This window comes from Aythya fuligula, chromosome 24 (assembly GCF_009819795.1).
Source record: "Aythya fuligula isolate bAytFul2 chromosome 24, bAytFul2.pri, whole genome shotgun sequence".
Classification (NCBI taxonomy): Eukaryota; Metazoa; Chordata; class Aves; order Anseriformes; family Anatidae; genus Aythya; species Aythya fuligula.
In genome coordinates this window covers 3,304,434-3,323,632 of record NC_045582.1, presented here as the reverse complement: position 1 = coordinate 3,323,632, position 19,199 = coordinate 3,304,434, and the positions used below count along the sequence as shown (strand labels likewise).

Below are 19,199 nucleotides of genomic sequence, written 5' to 3'. Positions count from 1 at the left end.
GCCATGGCTCGCACCCTGCACGCATCCCTCAGGACCCATCCCGCAGGATCCTGTTCCACCCAGCGGCTCGCAGCCGTCCCTGCAGCCCAGCCCAGGCAGGCGCAGGAGCCACGAGGCCGTGCAGCATCTCCCAAGCATCTCTTGTAAATGGCTTTTCCCCATTTCTGTTACCCAAACACCAGGGCTTGGTTGGGTCTCGGTGCAACCCCGCTCTCTGCTGCAGCCTGGCTGTGTTTGAGGTGATGGTTTAGGATCTTTTGGTTTGCCCCTCCAGCACCATTTTCCTGAACCTCGATGGTTTCTTCTGGCTTTTTTTTTTTCAGGAATTTCCCAGCTGCCAGAATTATCCCTCACTGTGGGGGGGGTGGAACTTTTTATTTTTATTCTGCTCCCAAAAAAAACAAGGCCACTTTTGGAAACCTCCCCTGTCCAGGTAGTGCCCAAAGCAGCACATCCAGCACCACAGGATGTGCAGGAGGCGTGCAGGTGGAAAGACCCCGAGCTGATGAATTAAGGCTCACACAGTTTGCATCGCCCTCGTTAGCCACCCCGCTGCAGGCGAGCGTGTCCTCTACCCACAGCATGGCCACGCAGCCCCTCCAGCACCTTCTCCACGTTGCTTTTTCCTCGCCAGGCACCCAGGGCCATCAGTATTTAGGTTTCTGGAGCTGTTTTAGCGAGCGGCCCCCATGCAGCCCACCCGGCGCAGGTGCTGGGGGGGACATCCCCCCTTTCGCGGCTGGTGGCTTCGCCGCGCGGGAGCCGATGACAATGGGCAATTGTCGAGTTGGGGCCCCTCTCGTTTGAGTTTTCTTCCTTTTATAGTAAGTAGCAGTTGCTCCAGCAGCTGGCCTGCCCCTGCGGGGTGAGGACAGGGCTGGGTTTATAAGGGAAGGAGCAGCCCCTGCCTCTCAGCCCTCCGCTCCGTCGCTTCGCCGGCCCGGAGGATTCAGCCTTGAACCTCTGCAAAGCTCCCAGCGAGATGCCGCTCAAAAAACCCGACCCCAAAAAGGAGGCAGCCAAAGCGGCTGCAGCCCCGGAGGTGCCCAGGGAGCTCGCCTTCGATCCCAGGAGCGTGAAGGTGAGCGAGGGATGAAGGCATCGCGTGCCTCCATCCTGCTGTCGCCCGCCCGGCGCGGGCGATGCGAGGCAGCACGCGACTTGGCGTCAGCCCTGCCATCTAGGAGCAGGGGTTGGGAGGGGAAAACGATCCCGCTGCGTTGATGCAGAGAGCTGGCAGCGATGCTCTCCTTGCTGCGGGGGGGTTTAATCCTCCCCCATCCAGCCCCGCGTGCCGCGGAGCCGAGGAAATCGCGCTGGCTCGGGCTGCGGAGCCAAACGCCCCACGGCAGCTCCGGGGCCCCCGCAGCTCTAAAAGCATTTCTGCCACCCGCTGCCTGCATCCGAAAGCACTTTGCCCCCTCGTCGCCTCCTCCATGGGATGGCACCTTTCATCCAAGTCCCCGCAACGGGAGCTCATTTTTGCCGCGATTCCCCAGGTTACGGTTACATTTCTGAGCCCCAGCTGCAGGAGGGGGGTTGTTAAGAGCAGGCTCAGCACAGAGGCTGCTTAATCACTTGAACTCGGGGTCAAGCCTCGAAATGACATCCGTCCCACCCTGCCGTGGTCTGAGCCTCCTCCCTGTGCCCGCTGCACCGCTGCTGGCTGTGCTTTCCATGGGGATTTTGGTTCTGTGATGAAGGTGGGAGCATTCCTGGGCATGGCACGGGCACGGCACAGGCACGGCACGGGCATGGCCATTGCCCTGAGCAGGCTGCAGAGCTCAGGGAGATGCCCAAAGGCAGGGCTGAGCCCCTTCACTGTCCCCAGCACCATCCTCATGCCCTGCTTGTTCTCTTCTCCCGGCAGATCGAATTCACGGCCGAGCAGATTGAAGGTAAGAGCGGGCACCACCTCACCCTCAGATGGCATTAGACACGGGGAGCTCCTCCTCCAGATTTTTCGGCAGCAGGAGATGGGAAAGGAGGCAGGAGAGGAGGTGACCAGGAGCCGGCACAGGGATGTGGCTGGGGTGGAGACAGCAGGGAGCAGTGAGCAGCCCCGGGCTCCTTGCTCAGCACTGAGGGTGCCCCAGATGAAGGGGATAATCCCCTCTTCGCAGCCTGGCAAGGAAAAAGGTGCAGGGCAGGGAGGGATGAGATTTGAGGGCACGTCCTGCTGGGATCACTGGGAGGAGCAGATGAGTGCTGTGCAGGCTCAGCCCCCAGGCCGGGTTTTGTAAAGAGAAAAGAGAAAAATTTGGAAGATATCTGGATTTAAGCTGCAGCCTTGTCCCCAAGCGTGTGATGTGCTCGAGGTTATCAGGCCTTGGTGTTGGGGCAAGGGGGGACATCACCGAGCGTCCTCTTGGCCCAGGGGCTTGCAGGTGGTGTTGCCCCTCCCTGGGTCCCTCCAGATGCCACCCGCAGAGGCAGAGCCATTGTGAGGTCAAATGGGCGAACAGCAGCACCCCGAGGTGCCGGGCAGCCCTGCGGGGACACAGATCCATGCCATGGACACGGCCAGGGGACGGTGAAGTTCAGCAGAAGATACAAAGATGCCAAGCAGCAAACTCAAAGCCCCAGGCAAGGATTCCCACCAAACCCAAAGCAATATATCCCAAAACATCACATCTCCAGCCCCACATGGAGACCACGACCGTCTCGTCCCATGCACTGGCATGAGGAGCGGCTGCTCCGCTTCCAGCGAGCTCATGCTGGGCATCATGAGGAAGATGGACCAGAACCTGCAGCTCCTCAGAGCCATGGACGTTAAACTCACAGCTCTGAGCATCCACGTGGACCGGCTGGAAAGGCTGATTGCCCACATGGGCGAGTCAGCTGCTCAGGTGGGCTCACGGGTCTGGAGGCAGCAGGATGAAACCGAGGAGCTGGTGGAGCATCTGGTGCAGGAGAACCAGCATCTCGCTGCCCACGAGGAGAGGCAGGAACCAGCCGCCAGGCTCGGGACCCTTGGCTTGCCCCAGGAGGGTAAGGAGCTGGGGGGTTCCTGGAGAGTTGGGTTCTCCACATTTTGCACCTCAACGCCAGCGAGGAGCCTGCTGGAGGGGAGAAGCCTCCTGGAGGAGGCAGCAACAAGGCCATGAGCAGCAGAGGAGCATGGTTGGCCATGCAGTCAGCATCTGGTGGCCATCTAGGCAACGTGGGGACCAAAGAGAGAATCCAGCAGTAGGTTAGGAAGCTAAAAAGCATCATATAAAGAAGGAGAGAGACCCGAATTCTTCCTAATTTAGGCTTCCTTCCTGCAGGTAAAAGGTAACGCTCAAAGGGGTGATGATTTGAGCTTGGAAATGGATCTCCTGGGTCTTCCCAAGCAGGGCTGGGTGGATGTGGTGACCCTACCTGAACACGAGCAGAGCTGCGTGGTGCCCGCCTGGCTGGGTCTGGAGGAGATGGGGCACTGCGGGCATGGTGGGGGTGTGGAGGGAGGGTTGTGGGGTCCCCAGGAGGCCTGAGTCGAGAAGGGGAAGAGCAAAGGGGGTGATCTGCAGCGGGGACAGCAGCCTGCAGCTGGTGCTGCCAGCACAAGGTGGTGCAGGAACCCCGGTGGGATTCATCCAGCCAGCTCCGTATGGGGACTCCCGCGTGTCCCACCTTCTCCTGGCCACCCTGGGAGGTGGGGTGGGACACGGGGCCAGCACGGGCAGGGGGCAGCCGAGCTCTTCCTCCCCGCAGAGTTCAAGGAAGCCTTCAGCCTGTTCGACCGCACGCCCACGGGAGCCATGCAGATCAGCTACGCGCAGTGCGGGGACGTCCTGCGGGCGCTCGGCCACAACCCCACCAACGCGGAGGTGCTGAAGGTGCTGGGCAAGCCCAGACCAGAAGGTAACAGCACAGCGGGGCCGTGGGACAGGGCGGGATACGCAAAGCCAGTCAGTGGAGGGACATAGCCCCTGGAGCCCTGCAAGACGAAGAAATTAGAAAGAAAATGACACGGAGAGGCTTTATTCCTGCGTAATTCCTTCCCACCCAGCCCCGTCCCACGACTGACCTAAGGTTGTCCCCAGTGGGGATGGTGGCAGCTGATGCCAGCAGACTGGATCCTGAGCTGGAGAACTGCAGAGCAGTGCAACCCAGCCACTGCCACTGCAGCCACGCTGCTTCGGTGGCACAGGACCTACTGCTGGTTTGAATTTGGGGCTAATACCAGCAACCTGTGCGCAGTCCCCAGCTGATAGTTAGTCCCTGTATGGATCTTCCCACCTTGAGTAAAACATCCTAACAGTCCCATCACCTTGTGGGTCTTCTCAGATGGAAATGAGACCCAGGAAGGGTAAGCAGGAGGTCCTCAGAGGGTGAGTTCAGCCTAACAGGGTTCATCTCTGACCCCTTCTCCTCCTCCCCTTTCAGAAATGAACACAAAGGTGCTGGACTTCGAGACCTTCCTCCCCATCCTGCAGCACTTCACCCGCAACAGGGAGCAGGGCACCTTCGAGGACTTTGTGGAAGGGCTGCGCGTCTTCGACAAGGAGGGCAACGGGATGGTGATGGGGGCAGAGCTGCGCCACGTGCTGGTCACGCTGGGTACGGGCTGCCCGGGGAAGGGGAGCAGGCCACGGGCCACCCGGGAGCTCTTTTGGGGCAAATAGCTTGGGTTTGTTGGCTGGAGAGACCCCGCTGCTTGTAGGCTTCTCTAGGAGTTGATGGCTCCCAAAGTTGTGGCTTTTCCATCTGAAGCTGTAGCTTCATGCGTGAGCTAAGTGAGCCGTCAGACAACGGCCACACCTTGGTCTTCTCCTCACAATCCCCCACCTATTTAACCCCCTTTTCCTTTCCTGGTGGCTTTGGCTCTCTGGAAGAAGGTCAGGAGGGTCACAGCAGGGCCACAGCCATCCCCTCACCTCTCCATCCTCCTCCTCCAGGGGAGAAGATGACAGAAAGCGAGGTGGAGCAGCTCATGGCAGGGCAAGAAGATGCCAACGGCTGCATCAACTACGAAGGTAGGAGCAAGAGGTTCCTGTTGGGGTTGTCCCAGACACAGCGGTCTTGTCCTAGGGCACACAATGTGTGGATCATTGGGGAGCACTGAGAGGAAGGTGTGGACCATCCTCGAAAGCCCCTCCGAGCAGAGATGTGAGATGGGATCCCAGCTGGGGTGGGAACACAGCAGCTGTGCCAGTGATTTCCAGCAAAGGCTGCTGAAGACAGCGTGTTTCCAAGGGTTTCGGGACAGATTTATCCCCAGTGCTGGCACTGTTTTGCTGCAAGCCATCAAAAAGAAAAAAAAAAATAAAAAAACAACAAAGCCAGCATCTTTCACAGCAGAAGCTAATTGGGAACGTTTGGAGATGCAGGTTGCTCGTGGCTCCAAGAGGGTGAAAATCTGGCATGAAGTCTGGGAACCCCTAAAATGGGAGAGAATTGAGGAAAAGAGGGCACCCATTCCCCATGGCCTCAGAAATCTGGGAATAGTGGGACTGGATGTCTCCGAGAGGGTTTGGTATCTCTCCAAATGGGTTTGGGGTGGGAAGTGGGAATAGAAGGAGATATCATGGTCTTGGCAGAGCATCTCTGCCAAGGCAAGTCCCCTTTGTCCCTGGGTGCCCTGGGGACCTCTGCCCTCAGCTCCCAGCACGGTTGTGCTCTCACTTCTCCTTTCCTCCTCAGCTTTTGTCAAGCACATCATGTCTGGCTGAGTCCAACTTCAGGTGAGTCCATCAGCGTCTCCCCTCTTTGCTCAGATTGGAAGCCCTGCCTAAAAAACCTGCACGTGTAACTCCTGCTGGTGGACATAAATATTTTAAAAACTGTGACTGACTAGATGCCAAGAAAATATTAAAATATTAACTACTTAGCACAGTAGTTCAGAAGTTTCCTTGTTAATGCTTAAAAAAAATACCAACGTTCCCATTAACATTAGAAAGAATACGGAAAACGTACCCTTGCTGCTCGTTAAGTTTTTGCATCCCTCTAAGGCCTGAGGAAAACAGATAAACAAGTGACTTTTAGGTTGAACTTTTCCTCTGAAATGTATTCAGTTTAAAAGAAAATCCAGATTACTGAGAGCTGGCCCCACTCACCCCTGCCAGTTTCTTATGCTTTTGTTATCTTGCTTTTTTTATCTCGCTTTTTTTTTTTTTTTTTTTCTTAAGCATTTTTCCTCTCCTCAGCTGTGCAGAGGGCAGCAGGGAAAAAAAAAAAAAAAAAACTTCAGATACTGCTAAATACACAAATTAAACATTTAGAAATCTCTTTCATTTCTTCCCTCTGCTAATCTCTTTAAGCATCAGAAGGTTAAAGCCAAGGCAGACAGAAGTCTGAACTTTGAATGTTCGGTGCCCATTTTATCTTGTTTTCAATCCCTTTCTCTCTGGCTCGTGTTCATCAGCTCAGCAATACGGGCGGTTGTGTGGCAAATGCTGCCAGGGAGATGCAGTTCTACCCAAAACTATTTGCATTAAATACTTTTTTTGTTTGTTTGTTTGTTTGTTTTATGGCCTGGAATTATGGTTATTGACATTTGGGGTTTATCTGGGAAGCATGGATTCATTGCATTAAGCCCTCTCATGGTTGTCTCCCAGGTTCTTGGAAATGTTGGACCCCACCTGAGCACCACGAACTGTGAGATTCCTGCGTCCCTGTCCCCTCTTCCCCAGATGTCCCCAATCAGCAGAACATTCCACGAGAGCCCCGGAGCAGATTTACCCTCCGTGCATCTGCCCAAGCCTCGGTATACAATGGGATAAACCCACAACTTGGTTTTAAACTCTAAATTATTCTTGTCAGGTTTTTCCTGTGACATTTATCTCATTAAATCTCATTCCATCCTTCCTTACCTGTGGCTTTGGCGTGGTCAGTGGAGCAAGCGGTAGATGGGGAGACCGGGGCTACCCGTGATGGGAGCTGGTGGGATGTTCTCGCCGCAAGGGAGGGCTTCATGACCTCTAGGTGTGAGGGAGGAATTCAGACCAGGTGTAAGGGTCTTTGCTCATCACCCACCCTCAATATGGGGCCAGGAGCTGGCTGTGTTTTGCTGCTAGGGGTTGGAAGGCTTGGAGCAAAGTGAGAGTAAGGGACAGGTTGCATGGAGTGACCCCCTGTTCTTAGGACACGTCTCTCTGTGTTAAAACCAGGCCTTTTTTTGGACCTGTAGCCCATCCACCCTACAGCACGGTGCTCCATGAGCACTCTGTCCAGGTCCAGGCTGAACCATGCCATGAAGAGAGGAGGGACCTGCTTGGTCCTGCTGCTGTCCCCACCAAAGAAGAGAGCAATGGGCACCTTCTCCTTGATCTGCCTGTCCCAGCCAGAAAAGGGACAGAGGAGCCCAGAGACTATTTTTAATTTATTTCTTTATTTATTTTTAAAAAACAGAGAAAGCATTAACAACATTATTTCTTTTCTGTATGGTCCTGTACAGGCGGACAGCATGTCCACAGCCATAAGCTCTCTGGGGGCTGTGTGACGTGAGCTGCCAGCTCCTTTCCTACCTGCAGAAAATCATCCTAGCATCCTTAGAAGTGGTGAATAATTCATGACAGATAACTCAGCCCCCCATCAGCAGAGCACCTGGGAGCAGATAATGCTTTCCTTTGATTTGCTCCATATTCCCCTATCCTCCATGGATCCATGCCATGGCTTGGACTAGAAACTGAAGGCGTTTTGCTTCGCCGTGGCTGCCTGCAGCTGCCACTTGCTCATTTCTGTGCAGTGACTGAGTAACAGCCGCTTTCAATTCCCACTGTTTGATAGAAATGCTTGTAAAAAGCAACATAAGCTGTTTATGGATGCGAGATTAGATTTTTAGCTTCTGCCTGTGGTATTTCTACAGCTCCCACTAGAGAGAATCGGGGCATTTCATGCCTTTAGCGTACTACCTGTGTTCTAACCTGGTAAAGGACATGGTGACAGGGCAAGAGGGGACACTGCTTGCTGCACTTACTCCGGGGTCATATGGGCCCTTGCCACCACCGTGGCGTTGGCTCCTGCAGAGGAACGTGCTGTTACAGACGGGAATGGAGCAGAGGCGAGGGACCTGCCCCAACCTGCAGGGGAAATGCACAACAGAGGCCGGGGGCCCCGCTGGCTGCGATGTGCCTGCCCTGGCAAGGTAGGAGGCCGTGCTCTTGTTCCTGTATGCAGAGTGCATGCCTTGCATTCGAGCCCCCAGCGTCTGTGCAGACAGGGATGACGCTGTAAATGAAAAGCAGAGACTCTGGCAGACAGACAGGCAGAAAGAGAGCAGTGGAAAATGATGGGAAGAACTAGATAAAAATGCAAGGGCTGAGAAATCCAGCCTTTGAAGCACTCTTGGGGTAAGTCAGCCCCATTCCCTCTGCGGACCTGTTCTGTCTCTCTAGGGTGAAACAAAGCTGATTTGTACTGAAGCAGGTTGGAACGATGCACTTGAACAGGCGCAGCATCTAGCTCTTTATCTGTATAGCTGTGTATCTTGACATGTGCCTTTGTGCCCTGCCTCCTTTGGAAAAGCTGAGGATGCCGAGGAACGTGCGGTTTTAGTCCCATGGACATTTACACAAAGCATCTGCTGACACCAGCGAGTGACCCCATATGCAGAACTGCACTTCAGGGCTAGAGGCATCCCTATAAATTGAGATGTCCCAAGACAATGGTCACGTGCTGTGCTCTTTCATATTTCAGATGCCTCACTTGGAGTCCAGGAGACTCCAAGAAGTAAAAATACTCCCCCACTCAAAGGGGAGACTGTGGCTCTATCTCCTCAGCCTGTGATAAGGCAGACTCATACCAAAGATGGTCTGGATGTCAGGAAAGTCAGCACTGCCTACATGAAACGGGAGAGACAGAGGGAGCCAGCTTTCATCCTGGGGAGTTATCAGCTGCACATGGCAGGGCAGAGATTGCGATAAGGGCGATGAGGATGGACTGCGTGCCTCCAAACACAGCCTTGCACACGCACACCCACGTACGCACACACCACCATCACCATCATCACGGCGGGTGAGGCCAAAGGGCCTTCGGGGAGGCAAACACTTCACCGTGTTTGGGGCAAAATGGCTCAAATCAACCCAGCTGGGAGCCAGGTATCTGTCCTTGGGGAGAGCACTGCTTCGTTGTATTTGTTCTAGGTCAGGGACTGAAGCAAGCTTTGCCTTTCCGTGCCAGCCTGCCCACACCCTGAAAGCAAACACCTGCAGATCTGCTAGAGCGATAGCAAGCCTGTAAATACACTTTTCAGAAGCGCAGAGACCTGCAAAGGGACTGGGGAAGCCGGTGGGCCAAGGCTCCCTGCTCTCCACACAACTTTTCAACATAAGCAACATGCTCAGAGCTTTATTCTCATGTAAGGGTGCAACCTCCTGCTCCCACGGCTGCTCCGCCGTGCTCGGCAGCACATCGGCGGGTGCCAGGATCCGTCCTTCAAGGAGTGGAGAGGGAGTGTAAGAGGAAGGAAGGAGCAGAGAGCCTGTGAGCAGTGGGGTGTGTACGTCGGTGGTGTGTGGCTGGTTTATTACAGGAAGCCTGTGAGGGGGGTTGGAGAACGGTCTCTGTCAGCTGCAGGTGGCTACAGATAGGTGAATGTTTTTAATAAACTGAAGTGTAGTTGTGCATCTTTATTCTGTTATTTTGGGAAAGGAAGAGAGCCCTCTCTGTACCTGCTGATGGGAGGCAAACCAGCACCTTCACAGATTGAAATGGCCATTGCCAAGTTACCCCCCTTGCCCCTGTGGACACGGTGTAAGGGAGACCCCAAGCTGCTGGTGAGGGCTGCCAAGGCTTCCTGACAGACAAGACACCCCAAGAACCCCATCTTTTGGTACAAAACGCAAGTTTTAATCTCCTGTGGGGGCGTTTCGAGGGACGAGGGCCCGAGGCAGCCGCCGCCTTACTGGCTGTGAGGGGCAAAAGGCGCCCGGCCCTGAGGGGATCCCCGCCCTCAGCACCCCCCACAGCGTTCGGCTATCTCCGGAACCACTCGGGCGGCTCCGCCGAGCGCGGCCGTTCCGCCACGGCGCCGAGGGGGCTTTCCCAGCTGTGTTCTTTTCCGTCACCGCTCGGCTCTTTCCGCGGAGCGCTTCGGCTGTTTCCGCCGAGGCGCTTCGGCTCTTTCCGCGGCGCGACTTCGTGTGTTCCGCCAGCAGCTTCGGCTCTTTCCGCGGGGGCGCTTCGGCTCTTTCCGCCGAGGCGCTTCGGGTGCTCCTCCAGCAGCTTCGGCTATTTCCGTCAGCAGCTTCGGCTGTTTCCGCCACCAGCTTCGGGCGGCCTCGGCCCACCTCGTTCCCGGTAACGGTCGCTGGGAGTTTAAATGAGCAGGGGCCGGGCCGCGCCGCGCCGGGCCGCGCACTGAGGCGGGGCCGGGGCCGCCCCGCTCCGGGCTCGGCGACGACGAGGAGGCGGTGGCGGAGGAGGCCGGGGGAGCAGGATGACGGTGCTGCAGGAACCCGTCCAGGTACCGACCCCCCCCCCCCCTCCCCCTGAGGGCCGAGCTCCGGCTCGGGCTTCGCCGCCGCGCTCCAGGCCCCGAGGCCCGGCCGGGCCTAGCGGGGGGGGAGCCGGGGCCTGTCCCGAGGCCCCGGGGGGAGCCGTTCGGGCCTCGAGGGCCTCGGCCGGGCCTCGGGGCGCTCCGGCAGCTCCTCGCCGGCTCCTCCGGCCGTCCCGGGGGGCTGCCGGGCTGCGGCTGGCCTCCGGGCGTCCCTTCGCCGTGCCCCGAGCGGCCGGGACGAGCTTCCTCCGGCCTCTCCGCTTCTTTTTCGGCTGCCCCGGCCCCGGGCGGGCGGCCTCCCCTCGGGAGGTGGCGGGCTGCGTGTGGAGCAGGCCGCTCGTGCTGCCCCTCGGGAGACCTGTTGATGCCTCTCCGTGCTCACCTTCCTGCCTTTGGGGAGCTCGCAGCTCCGCGAGCCGTGCCGGCGGAGGACGTGCCTTATTCCCGAGGAGTTCCTATTTCCAGAGCCGCAGGAAAGCTAGGGGAGAAAATAACGTAAATTGTGCATTTCTGCCGTATTTCAGTCTTGCTGCAGTTGCCCTGATGGGCTTCCTGCTCTTTTTCTCGGTCTTCCCCTCCAAAAGGCATGATTCATGGGATAAGTTGGCTGCTTCTTTCCACCTTTCCTCTGTACTCTAACTATTCTGTAATTTTCTGTTGATGATACCATAATCTCATTCACGTTCCTTTTTTTATTATTTTTACATCTTAACAGATTTTTTTTTCTAGTTCTGTTGGAAACATCTTACTAAACATATCTTGGTTGTACAGAAATTGTGCTCTATAATGAGCATTGTGAAAATCCTCGGGTTTGGCTCTCCGCTCTCCTTTTAAGGAGAAGAGGATGGGGAGAGGAAAGAAGGACTTCTTGCCTGGAAGACCACCCTGCTGACTTGACCCCACCTGTGCAAGATGGTGGCAACGATGGCATCCTCATAGACCAGGGGTTTGTGTTCTCGGTGCCACTGTTCTGCTGGTCCACCTGGAGAGCAAGGGTCAATGTGCTCCTGGAAATGCTTTTGGCTTCCATCTTCTGCAGGGGCTGTACTAAAGCCTCTGCTGTTACCTTTGGAGCTGGGCTGGTGTCTTGCAGCACTTGGGTATTCTAGGAAAACATGGGGTTACAGTTGAAAAGGAAGCAAGAACGCATTTCAGAGTGAATGACAGGAAACAATATTTAATGTTTCCAGTACTGTGCTAATTAGATTAACCAAGTGGAAAATACTTGCTATTCTGAGAGTTCCCCGATAGAAATGCAGAGTATGATTTTAATTTTTCAGAGAGATAATGACCTATCTAGCGCAATTCTCAAGCTCTTATGAGCTTGAAAGTTTTGATGGGGCTTCGCTACATTGAGTATATCTATTTAGATTCTGTCTGCTTCAAATGCCACATCACTTCTAGTCAGTGCTTCAACTGCTGTTCGCTGCTTTTCCTTGCTGACAGCAATGCTGGTAAGTTTAGGATTTGTTATTTGTGTGATCTTGGTCATACCCTTGATTTTAAAGACAAAGTTGCCAGTGCACCATCCAAAACAAGGCTGACATTTGAGTTTTGCCTGGATCTGCTGTTGCAAGCTGGAGTCCTCTGTGCCATGGCTGTGAGTAGTGATGTAGGGCTTGGATCTGTACTGTGGAGGCTTTCCAAAGCAGCTCACACTTGTTTTCTCACTAGTGTCTGGTCCAACAATCAGTCTCCATCTTGCAGCACACGTTTGGATGAAGTTGACTTTAGCTGGAGTCCACGTATTTGTCTCTGCCTTTCTATTTATTTATTTATTGGCAGTATGTCTGAAAAAGTTGACACTGCTTCTCGTTTTTTGTCATTGCAGGAATTTCTTCTATCTGTCTGTTTTCTCCTTTCAGACATTTACAGGGCTTGGTATTCTAGAGAAAAACTGTCGTCTTTACGGTCATAATGCATAAAGTATGACAGATAAATAATGTGTATGTTTTCCTATAAGTGTAACACCTTGATTATATAAAATTAATGTCGCTAAAGGCATCCACTTTGATGGTTAGGTCTTCTTTTAATTCTTCAAACTCTGTTACTTTTACTCATTTTACATAGACAACAGACCGTTATTGTACTTCCTGACGTGGTCAACTTAAAACTCTTCAGCTCAGACATAAAGCCTTGTATCCCATGCACGTTTGGATGCCTTCCAAATATTTCTGAAAAACATCTTGGAAACAGATGAATGCTTTCCTTGGAATTCGGCTTTTCAAGGTGATCATCTGCTGTGACCCACTTGGATAATGCTTGAACTCCAAGGCTGCTGTCATGGCTGAAAGCACGCAGCACCAATACGTGTCTGATTAGTTAATGGAGAAAGTTTTCGTAGCTAGTAAATGTAGCAAAGTTTGTCTCTGAAAAATTTCTGCTCACCCTGAACAAATCTTAAAACATGATAGAAACTGATTGATTAACGTGACAATAGGCTGTAAAGCTTTGAAAATAATTTCCAGGGCCATGTAACTGTCAGAGGTGTCCCCTTACCCTTTAAGAGATTTGAGGATTAGATGTGTGTTGTCCAAATATCACCCTACAGGATTTTCTGGATCAAAGAGGAATGTGTGTGAGCCAGCTTTTGTTTTCCTGCTCTCATTTTTGAGGATACTTTGCCATGCAGCTGTAGTTGGTGTGGTAGTTTGGGAATTCTCTGTTCACTTTCTTTGCGAATTAATGCATAGAATTGGTAGGACATCTGACCAGGACCTGGATATTTGTATCATGAAAGCATGATAAAACTCTGAAATGCTTCCCTGCTGTCCATATTTGCTTGTAGCCCTGAGAACAGATATGACAACCGAAGTGTCTTAACTGCCTTGCACACCCCCGAGGAGGTGGCTTTTTGGATCTAAGCTGGCAGGTTCCATCTAAACCTCAATCACAACCACGGGGAAGAAACTAAGACTGCGTTTGGATTGTGTGTGTGGCTGTACTGGATTGTCCTCCTCCGAAGTCCTTTGGGATTAAATAGCTTTTACTGGATAAATGCCTCTGAAGTTTCCTGCTCCAAACCACCCTGGTGGGGGTCAGCAGTTGTCATGTGCTGCTAACACTGGGGAGATGCAGCAAACCGAGCTGCTGCTCTGCTTCTTCCCCTCATCCTGCTCTTGCAGGACAGCACGTGCAAGGATCCAGCCTTCAGACTTCATCAGTTGAAGGCAGGGTTCCAACTTGCACCATTTCAGTTGCAAAATGGTAATTATTACATATTACCAGCTGGCTTTTTGCTTGCTCCAGGACTCGGCTCAGCAAGGATCGTCACTTGAGCCAGTCTGTAGTGTGTCTTTTATCGTGTGGCTGTGATGTAGCCAAAAACGACTTGTCCCCTCTTGGCCTTTGGCAAGGCTGTTTCTGGCAATTTGCTCTTGTTTGAGAAGTCAAATGGCATTGGTTTCACCACCACCACCCCCATACCCTTCTGTTTTGTAAGCATGGCGAGTTATGTCCCAGTGAAGACAATGTTTTTAACCTTAAGACAGCACAACTCGAATATATTCATCTGAATAGCACTTGTGGCTTGGTAAAGGAAGAGCTGTTTCTGAGAGCAGGAGAAAAAGGAGATGTCAGGCTGCTCTAACCTGGATTTAGCCCGAAAGATTTTAACACCCTCCTTCTGTTTTGTACTTCTTGTGCCCCTTGGACAGTGTGGTACAGAACAATAAACAGCCTTGGAGCTTTTCAAGGTAAAAGCAAAGTAATCGCCGCAGGCAGATGCTGTGGCTGAAGTTATCTGACGTGTGGAATACAACCAGGGAGAAATAATGTGTTTACATTATTATAATCAAACCGAGAGAATCCGTGGTTAAATGCTTCTCACACAGGCTTAAAAGTACCTGTTGATTTTTTTAAATCTACTGCTGGGGCCTACTGGTAGAGGAAAACAGCATCTCTGGAGAGATGGTGCATAAAATATTCCATGTAGTAACTGAAAGCTCTGGTGTGTACCCTTCATAAGGGCTGTGTAGGCTTCCCGTGAAGAGAACTCGCACATTTTTCACACCCTGACTTTGTCAAGTTTGTGTTGGAAGAAGTAGCATATGGTCCGTGTAACTGCCTGTGACGTTTGGGGTTTTTAATTGGAATTGGCACTTGCTTTTCCTGCTGGAGATGGCATTGCAGGGTGCTCGCTGCTTCAGTTCTGGAAGTCTCGGTTTAGCTTTTGCAGCGTCTGATGGGGAATCAGAAGCTAGGTTCTGTTCGTGTTTTCCTTTGCTTGTAAATATTGGAGAAGTATTAGAGCACAGAGCCTTGAGTTCATGAGTTCAAACCCTGTTTGGATCAGTTATAGCACAGCTCCTGCAAAATGGCTGTGTGCTGGCCTGTGGGAAACAGCTCTGGAACTGGAGCGAGGCTGCCAGATGGGAAGGAGCTGCCGTCCTCACCCCAGCCCATCAAACCTCAGAAAACAACCCCTGATAAGCATGCATACCACAACTTCGAATGGATGGGAAGGAAGGACCAAGCAGATGTTAAAAGGGATTCTTTTTTTCCCTCCCACTCCTTGACTTAGAGATATTTTAATTGGATCCAAAGAAAATCAGCTGCGTAGTGTAACGAAACTTGCACCCCCCAGCCCTGTTCTTCCTTTTGCTGGACAGCTCTTGCTTTTAACTCCGTTAATAAGGACACCGGGCAGGTAATTACGACAGCTACTCCAATGTGCATGAGGTTTATACACCTAGATGTGCGTTGGATTTGCATTTCCCTGGAGTAATGCCATCCTGAGAGGTTGCTTGAATACTGACAGCCCCAAACACTGAACTTTGAAAAAAGGAAGATTGGTGCCCTCAAGCAGGTAGCTGTTTTTGGCCGAATGTGGGTGTATGAGCAAAAGGTAACCTTGGTATGTGTGCAGGGATCTGTTTGTCCATCCTACTGCATCGCATATATTCTTGTGAGACCTCCCAGCCCTAATCCACCATGGTAAAGCAGTGGCTGGTGAGCAAAGACCTGAATGAACAAAACCATGACAAAAAGCAGTGGATCCCTTTAATCTTGGTTCTTAAAGGGATGCTGATGCCTCATCAAGGAAAATGCTGGGTATTTCGTATGCTTAATAAGCAGCACTGACAACCTCAGACCCAGATGTGATTCCTGGTCTTGTTGGTTTTCAGTTTGTCCTGTCTCGAGGTTAAATGCTTTAAATGGGAAATGAATTAAAATACATTGGGCATGCTTGATTTTTTTCTTTTCTTCCTTAAGCACTGCAAAGAGCCAAGAGCAAAATGTCACTCCGCTAAACAGTTGGGGATGTTTATATTCTTAATGCATTATTATTTGATAGTAGGTAATAAAATGCCTAATTATTTGGTAGTTGGTGATAATCCATGCTTGGGCACAAGGCTAAAACACTGTAAGGAGTGGAAGCGTGTGCAGGCTGAGGTTTATAGATGGCTGTGTATGGTAACTAGTGAGAAGCAGTTGTAGTCTTAGATTGGTTTGTGGTATCAGTGCAAAGATAGTTTTGCTTCTAATCTCCTTACTAATAGTAGAAACAACTGAAAGTTCATATTTATTCATGTGCTTTCTTCTTGTCACTCCAGGACAACAAAGCAGAGCTTTGCTTTTTGATAGCAAGAGCCTAACGAGTTCTGGATTTTTAAAGCTTCTCTCTAAACCCAAACTATTTTCCTGTCTTGTAGGCTGCTATATGGCAAGCACTTAACCACTACGCTTACCGTGATGCAGTGTTCCTCGCAGAAAGGTTATATGCAGAAGGTACGTACTTTGCAAACATAAAATTGATGGTCTTCTCAATTCTGATGTAGGATTTTGAGCCTCTGGTCCTGTTTTGTCTTTCTGTAGTCGTTGTGATAATAAAGCTTAACTTTCTGCTTGGGGAAAGCAGGAGAATACTTTGCAGTTAAGTTGGGAAATCAAATAATGTAACAGCAATGGTTTTTTTTTTGTTGTTGTACAGTAAAACCTCCTTAAAATTAAATTCAGAGTTGGGTCTTTAAGTGTGATGTTTCCAGTGGTATCTTGCATGGTGTCAAATGGGAGGGAGGTTTTTAATCCCTCGGAAGAGATGCAGTTCTTCAGGTTGACTTGGAGAGATGCATTCTACAAATTGTCTCTATTGAAAGCTGTCTTTGCTAAGAATCCTGGTCAGATACGTTGATTGGTGTCTTAGCTGAAAGAAGTAATCTTGTAATAAAGAGAAAAACAGAGAGAAATTGAGGCAGTGAGCAGCAGAACATACGGAACATGCATCTCCTTGTTAGCTGTTAATTCACTGCAGTGCCATTAATTCTAGCCTGCTTTGTGCACTCAACAGGCAGCAGTAACACAGACCTGTACAACTGGGTCCTTCAAAGACCATTTCCTTGTACTGTAGTCCCTTTTCTTCCTTATCTTTAACTATATGATGCCAGACGAGCTTTTTGTTCTCCTCTGTTTCTTTCTCCTTGACACTGGTGTTCACTTTTTCTCTGTTTTGAAATATATTGTCCCTTAATTGCTAACATGAAAACGAAAATAAAACCACCACCATTAAGCAAAAAAAAAAGTTTTAATTTCAGGCTAAGCAAAATGCAAGTTTCTGACACGAATTAAACTGGGTAATCTATTTCATGATCCAGGTTTTGTAATGAAATGTTTTTGCTTTTGATGTTCTGCTTGATGTGCCTACCATGTACTTATCACTGGAAGCACAAACTGAACTTTAGAGGGTTTTTCCTTTTGTTGGGGTTACCCATGAAATCTGGAGTCTCCCATCTAGTGTTGAAATGACAAGCATTGTACAGAATATTGTGGGAACCTGCAGATTATAATAAAGGTGTACGTGAAGGAAAGTTCTTAGGGATGGCTCATCTCCCCTGAACACAGCACATTCTGAGATGCAGGAACATGCTAGATTGAAAGTAATTTGCAAGGATATTGTAGAAATGGGGAGAATCCAACCTTTGCAGCAGCCAGGAGAAAATGTACGATAATGTAATGATGCTATCTCTGCAGAATAACACTCTACAAGAATATTTCAGACAGTTTTTTTTCAGTGACTAACAGTGTTGAGAGAACAGCATGCTGTCCCTTGGTTTAAACAGTTAACTGTTGATAAAACATCTCACTTCTGGTTAAAATAAGCAGTTATATTGCAGGGTAGAAGCTGCTGAGCTCAAATACTCAGATTTCATAATGACAGTAAGAATCTTACCCCAAGAAGAATTCTAAGTCCACCTGCAGTTACTGTCTTTGTGGGGACATCTGTGATGTGACAGTTTCCCAGGATGCTTGAAATGTGTTAAATTAGTGGATAAAATAATTGATGTAACTTTAACTTTCAAAAAGATCTTCTGGAGTTTTTAGCAGAAGGATAATAAAATGTCCTCTCTTTGGGTCTTCAGTTCCCATTGCCATCATCTGAGTGGTGACACAAGCTTAAAATAGTGTTCAGTGCAGCAAAGGATTTGAGTAAGTTGCCCAAAGAGGTTTTTGTACGATGCCTGTATTGATTTTTCTGAAGAGTTCCATGTAGGCAGACAAAGAAACATCATAACTGTTTTTTCTTTTAGTGCTGACTTCCATCTGCTTGCTAGTGTGTTCTGAAAAGTCTAAAGTAATACTGTTTTTCTAATTGTTCGGAGGTTTGAGAGGCTTGCCGTTACAGCCAGCCTTCTTTGAGGTAAAATGCTTTGCTTAATGGTGGCTGGAGTGAAACTTTGGGGGAAGTACAAAGAATAAGGCTAAATAATTCAGAAGTGTATCTGAGATCTCTGCTCTGGCTTAGAAACTGGTAAAAGGAGTGAAAAATGAAGACACAATCATAGCTTAACACTGGAATTAACATCACAGCATGGTAATGCTCGCTGTTGCCTTTCAAATGTGTGTTCTCTGGCGTTTCAAGTTTCAGCTGACAATTACACAGTAAGGTTCTAAAGTTACTTTAGGGATTAGGTGCCCTGTCCATTACACTGTAATCGTAAGTAAAATCAGCAAGTCTGACCTCAGTCTCAAATCTGGATGCCAACTCCAGTTGTTTGAATAGAGAGTTCTCAGCGCAGTCCATAATACAGCTTGGCGGTGAAAGTGGTGAAGCAGACATGATTCAGGCTAAAAACATCTAGTTTTTGTCAAAGAAAGTGTTGGATTTTTTTGTCTCAATTAATTTAGCTTTCTGTTCAGATGGGTTATTTTTCCTGAAGCTTGGCTAATTAATTCAGAATTTGGAAACCTGTGACAACTCTGCTTGAGAAGACTTGCAGAAAAGCTTGTCCCTGTTATTACTTCCTACCATAAAATAAATAAAGCATCTGAATAATAGTTTTAAGCCATGTTCCTGATGAAGTAAATAACCGTAGGCAGCAAAAAGGACAAGAATTAATGTTGGGGTAAAGGTAACTGGTAACTGGTCTTCTTTAACAGCCACTAAAATCAGAAAACCTGCTTTGCTAAGTCATGTGAAGATACAGAATCAAGTGCTTTAGAAAAATAACAAATAAAATTGCAAATGGGGAAAAAAACATTTGAAGTTAGCATTAAAAGTGTTAATTAGGCTGAAATTGGTTTTTCCTACTAGAAGTTCTTTTACATAAGCTGTTGTGCTTGTGCACAGCTGAAACCTATGTGGAGTGTTACTTGCAGGTGTTCCCCATTAACACCCTGAGCCGATGGTATTGCCAGCAAGTTGTTCAAGTGGTTCAGTTCTGCTAGGAATGACTGCATTGCTTGAGTTGCTGGTATTTTAACAAGAAGCTGGCTAATTGCCTATATATGTTGGGTAGCCAGAAGGATCAAAGATCTCTTCTAACAGTAGATGTTAAGA

General features: G+C 50.0%; 2 protein-coding genes across 3 annotated transcripts in view; both read left to right on the top strand.

Annotated features, from left to right (window-relative positions):
- Window positions 1-948: 948 nt before the first annotated feature.
- Window positions 949-6,776, top strand: MYL4 (myosin light chain 4). The gene is made up of 7 exons (XM_032202631.1): window positions 949-1,081; window positions 1,871-1,898; window positions 3,697-3,846; window positions 4,372-4,545; window positions 4,884-4,961; window positions 5,629-5,669; window positions 6,543-6,776. The coding sequence occupies exons 1-6, from the start codon at window positions 983-985 to the stop codon at window positions 5,655-5,657; spliced, it is 558 nt and encodes a 185-aa protein (XP_032058522.1). The 5' UTR covers window positions 949-982; the 3' UTR covers window positions 5,658-5,669; window positions 6,543-6,776.
- Window positions 6,777-10,219: 3,443 nt separating this feature from the next.
- CDC27 (cell division cycle 27) overlaps window positions 10,220-19,199 on the top strand; it is a 32,425-nt gene continuing 23,445 nt past the window's right edge. For both annotated transcript variants that reach the window (XM_032202610.1, XM_032202608.1), the window contains exons 1-2: window positions 10,220-10,390; window positions 16,078-16,153. In XM_032202610.1, coding sequence (XP_032058501.1) covers window positions 10,364-10,390; window positions 16,078-16,153 — 103 coding nt within the window. In that variant the 5' untranslated portion in view covers window positions 10,220-10,363. The remainder of the gene's footprint in view (window positions 10,391-16,077; window positions 16,154-19,199) is intronic.

Coding starts and splice junctions, on each gene's coding strand:
- MYL4 (XM_032202631.1), top strand. CDS start 983: ATGCCGCTCAAAAAACCCGACCCCAAAAAGGAGGCAGCCAAAGCGGCT. Junction 1,082..1,870: donor TCGATCCCAGGAGCGTGAAG/GTGAGCGAGGGA, acceptor TTCTCCCGGCAG/ATCGAATTCACGGCCGAGCA. Junction 4,546..4,883: donor CCACGTGCTGGTCACGCTGG/GTACGGGCTGCC, acceptor CTCCTCCTCCAG/GGGAGAAGATGACAGAAAGC.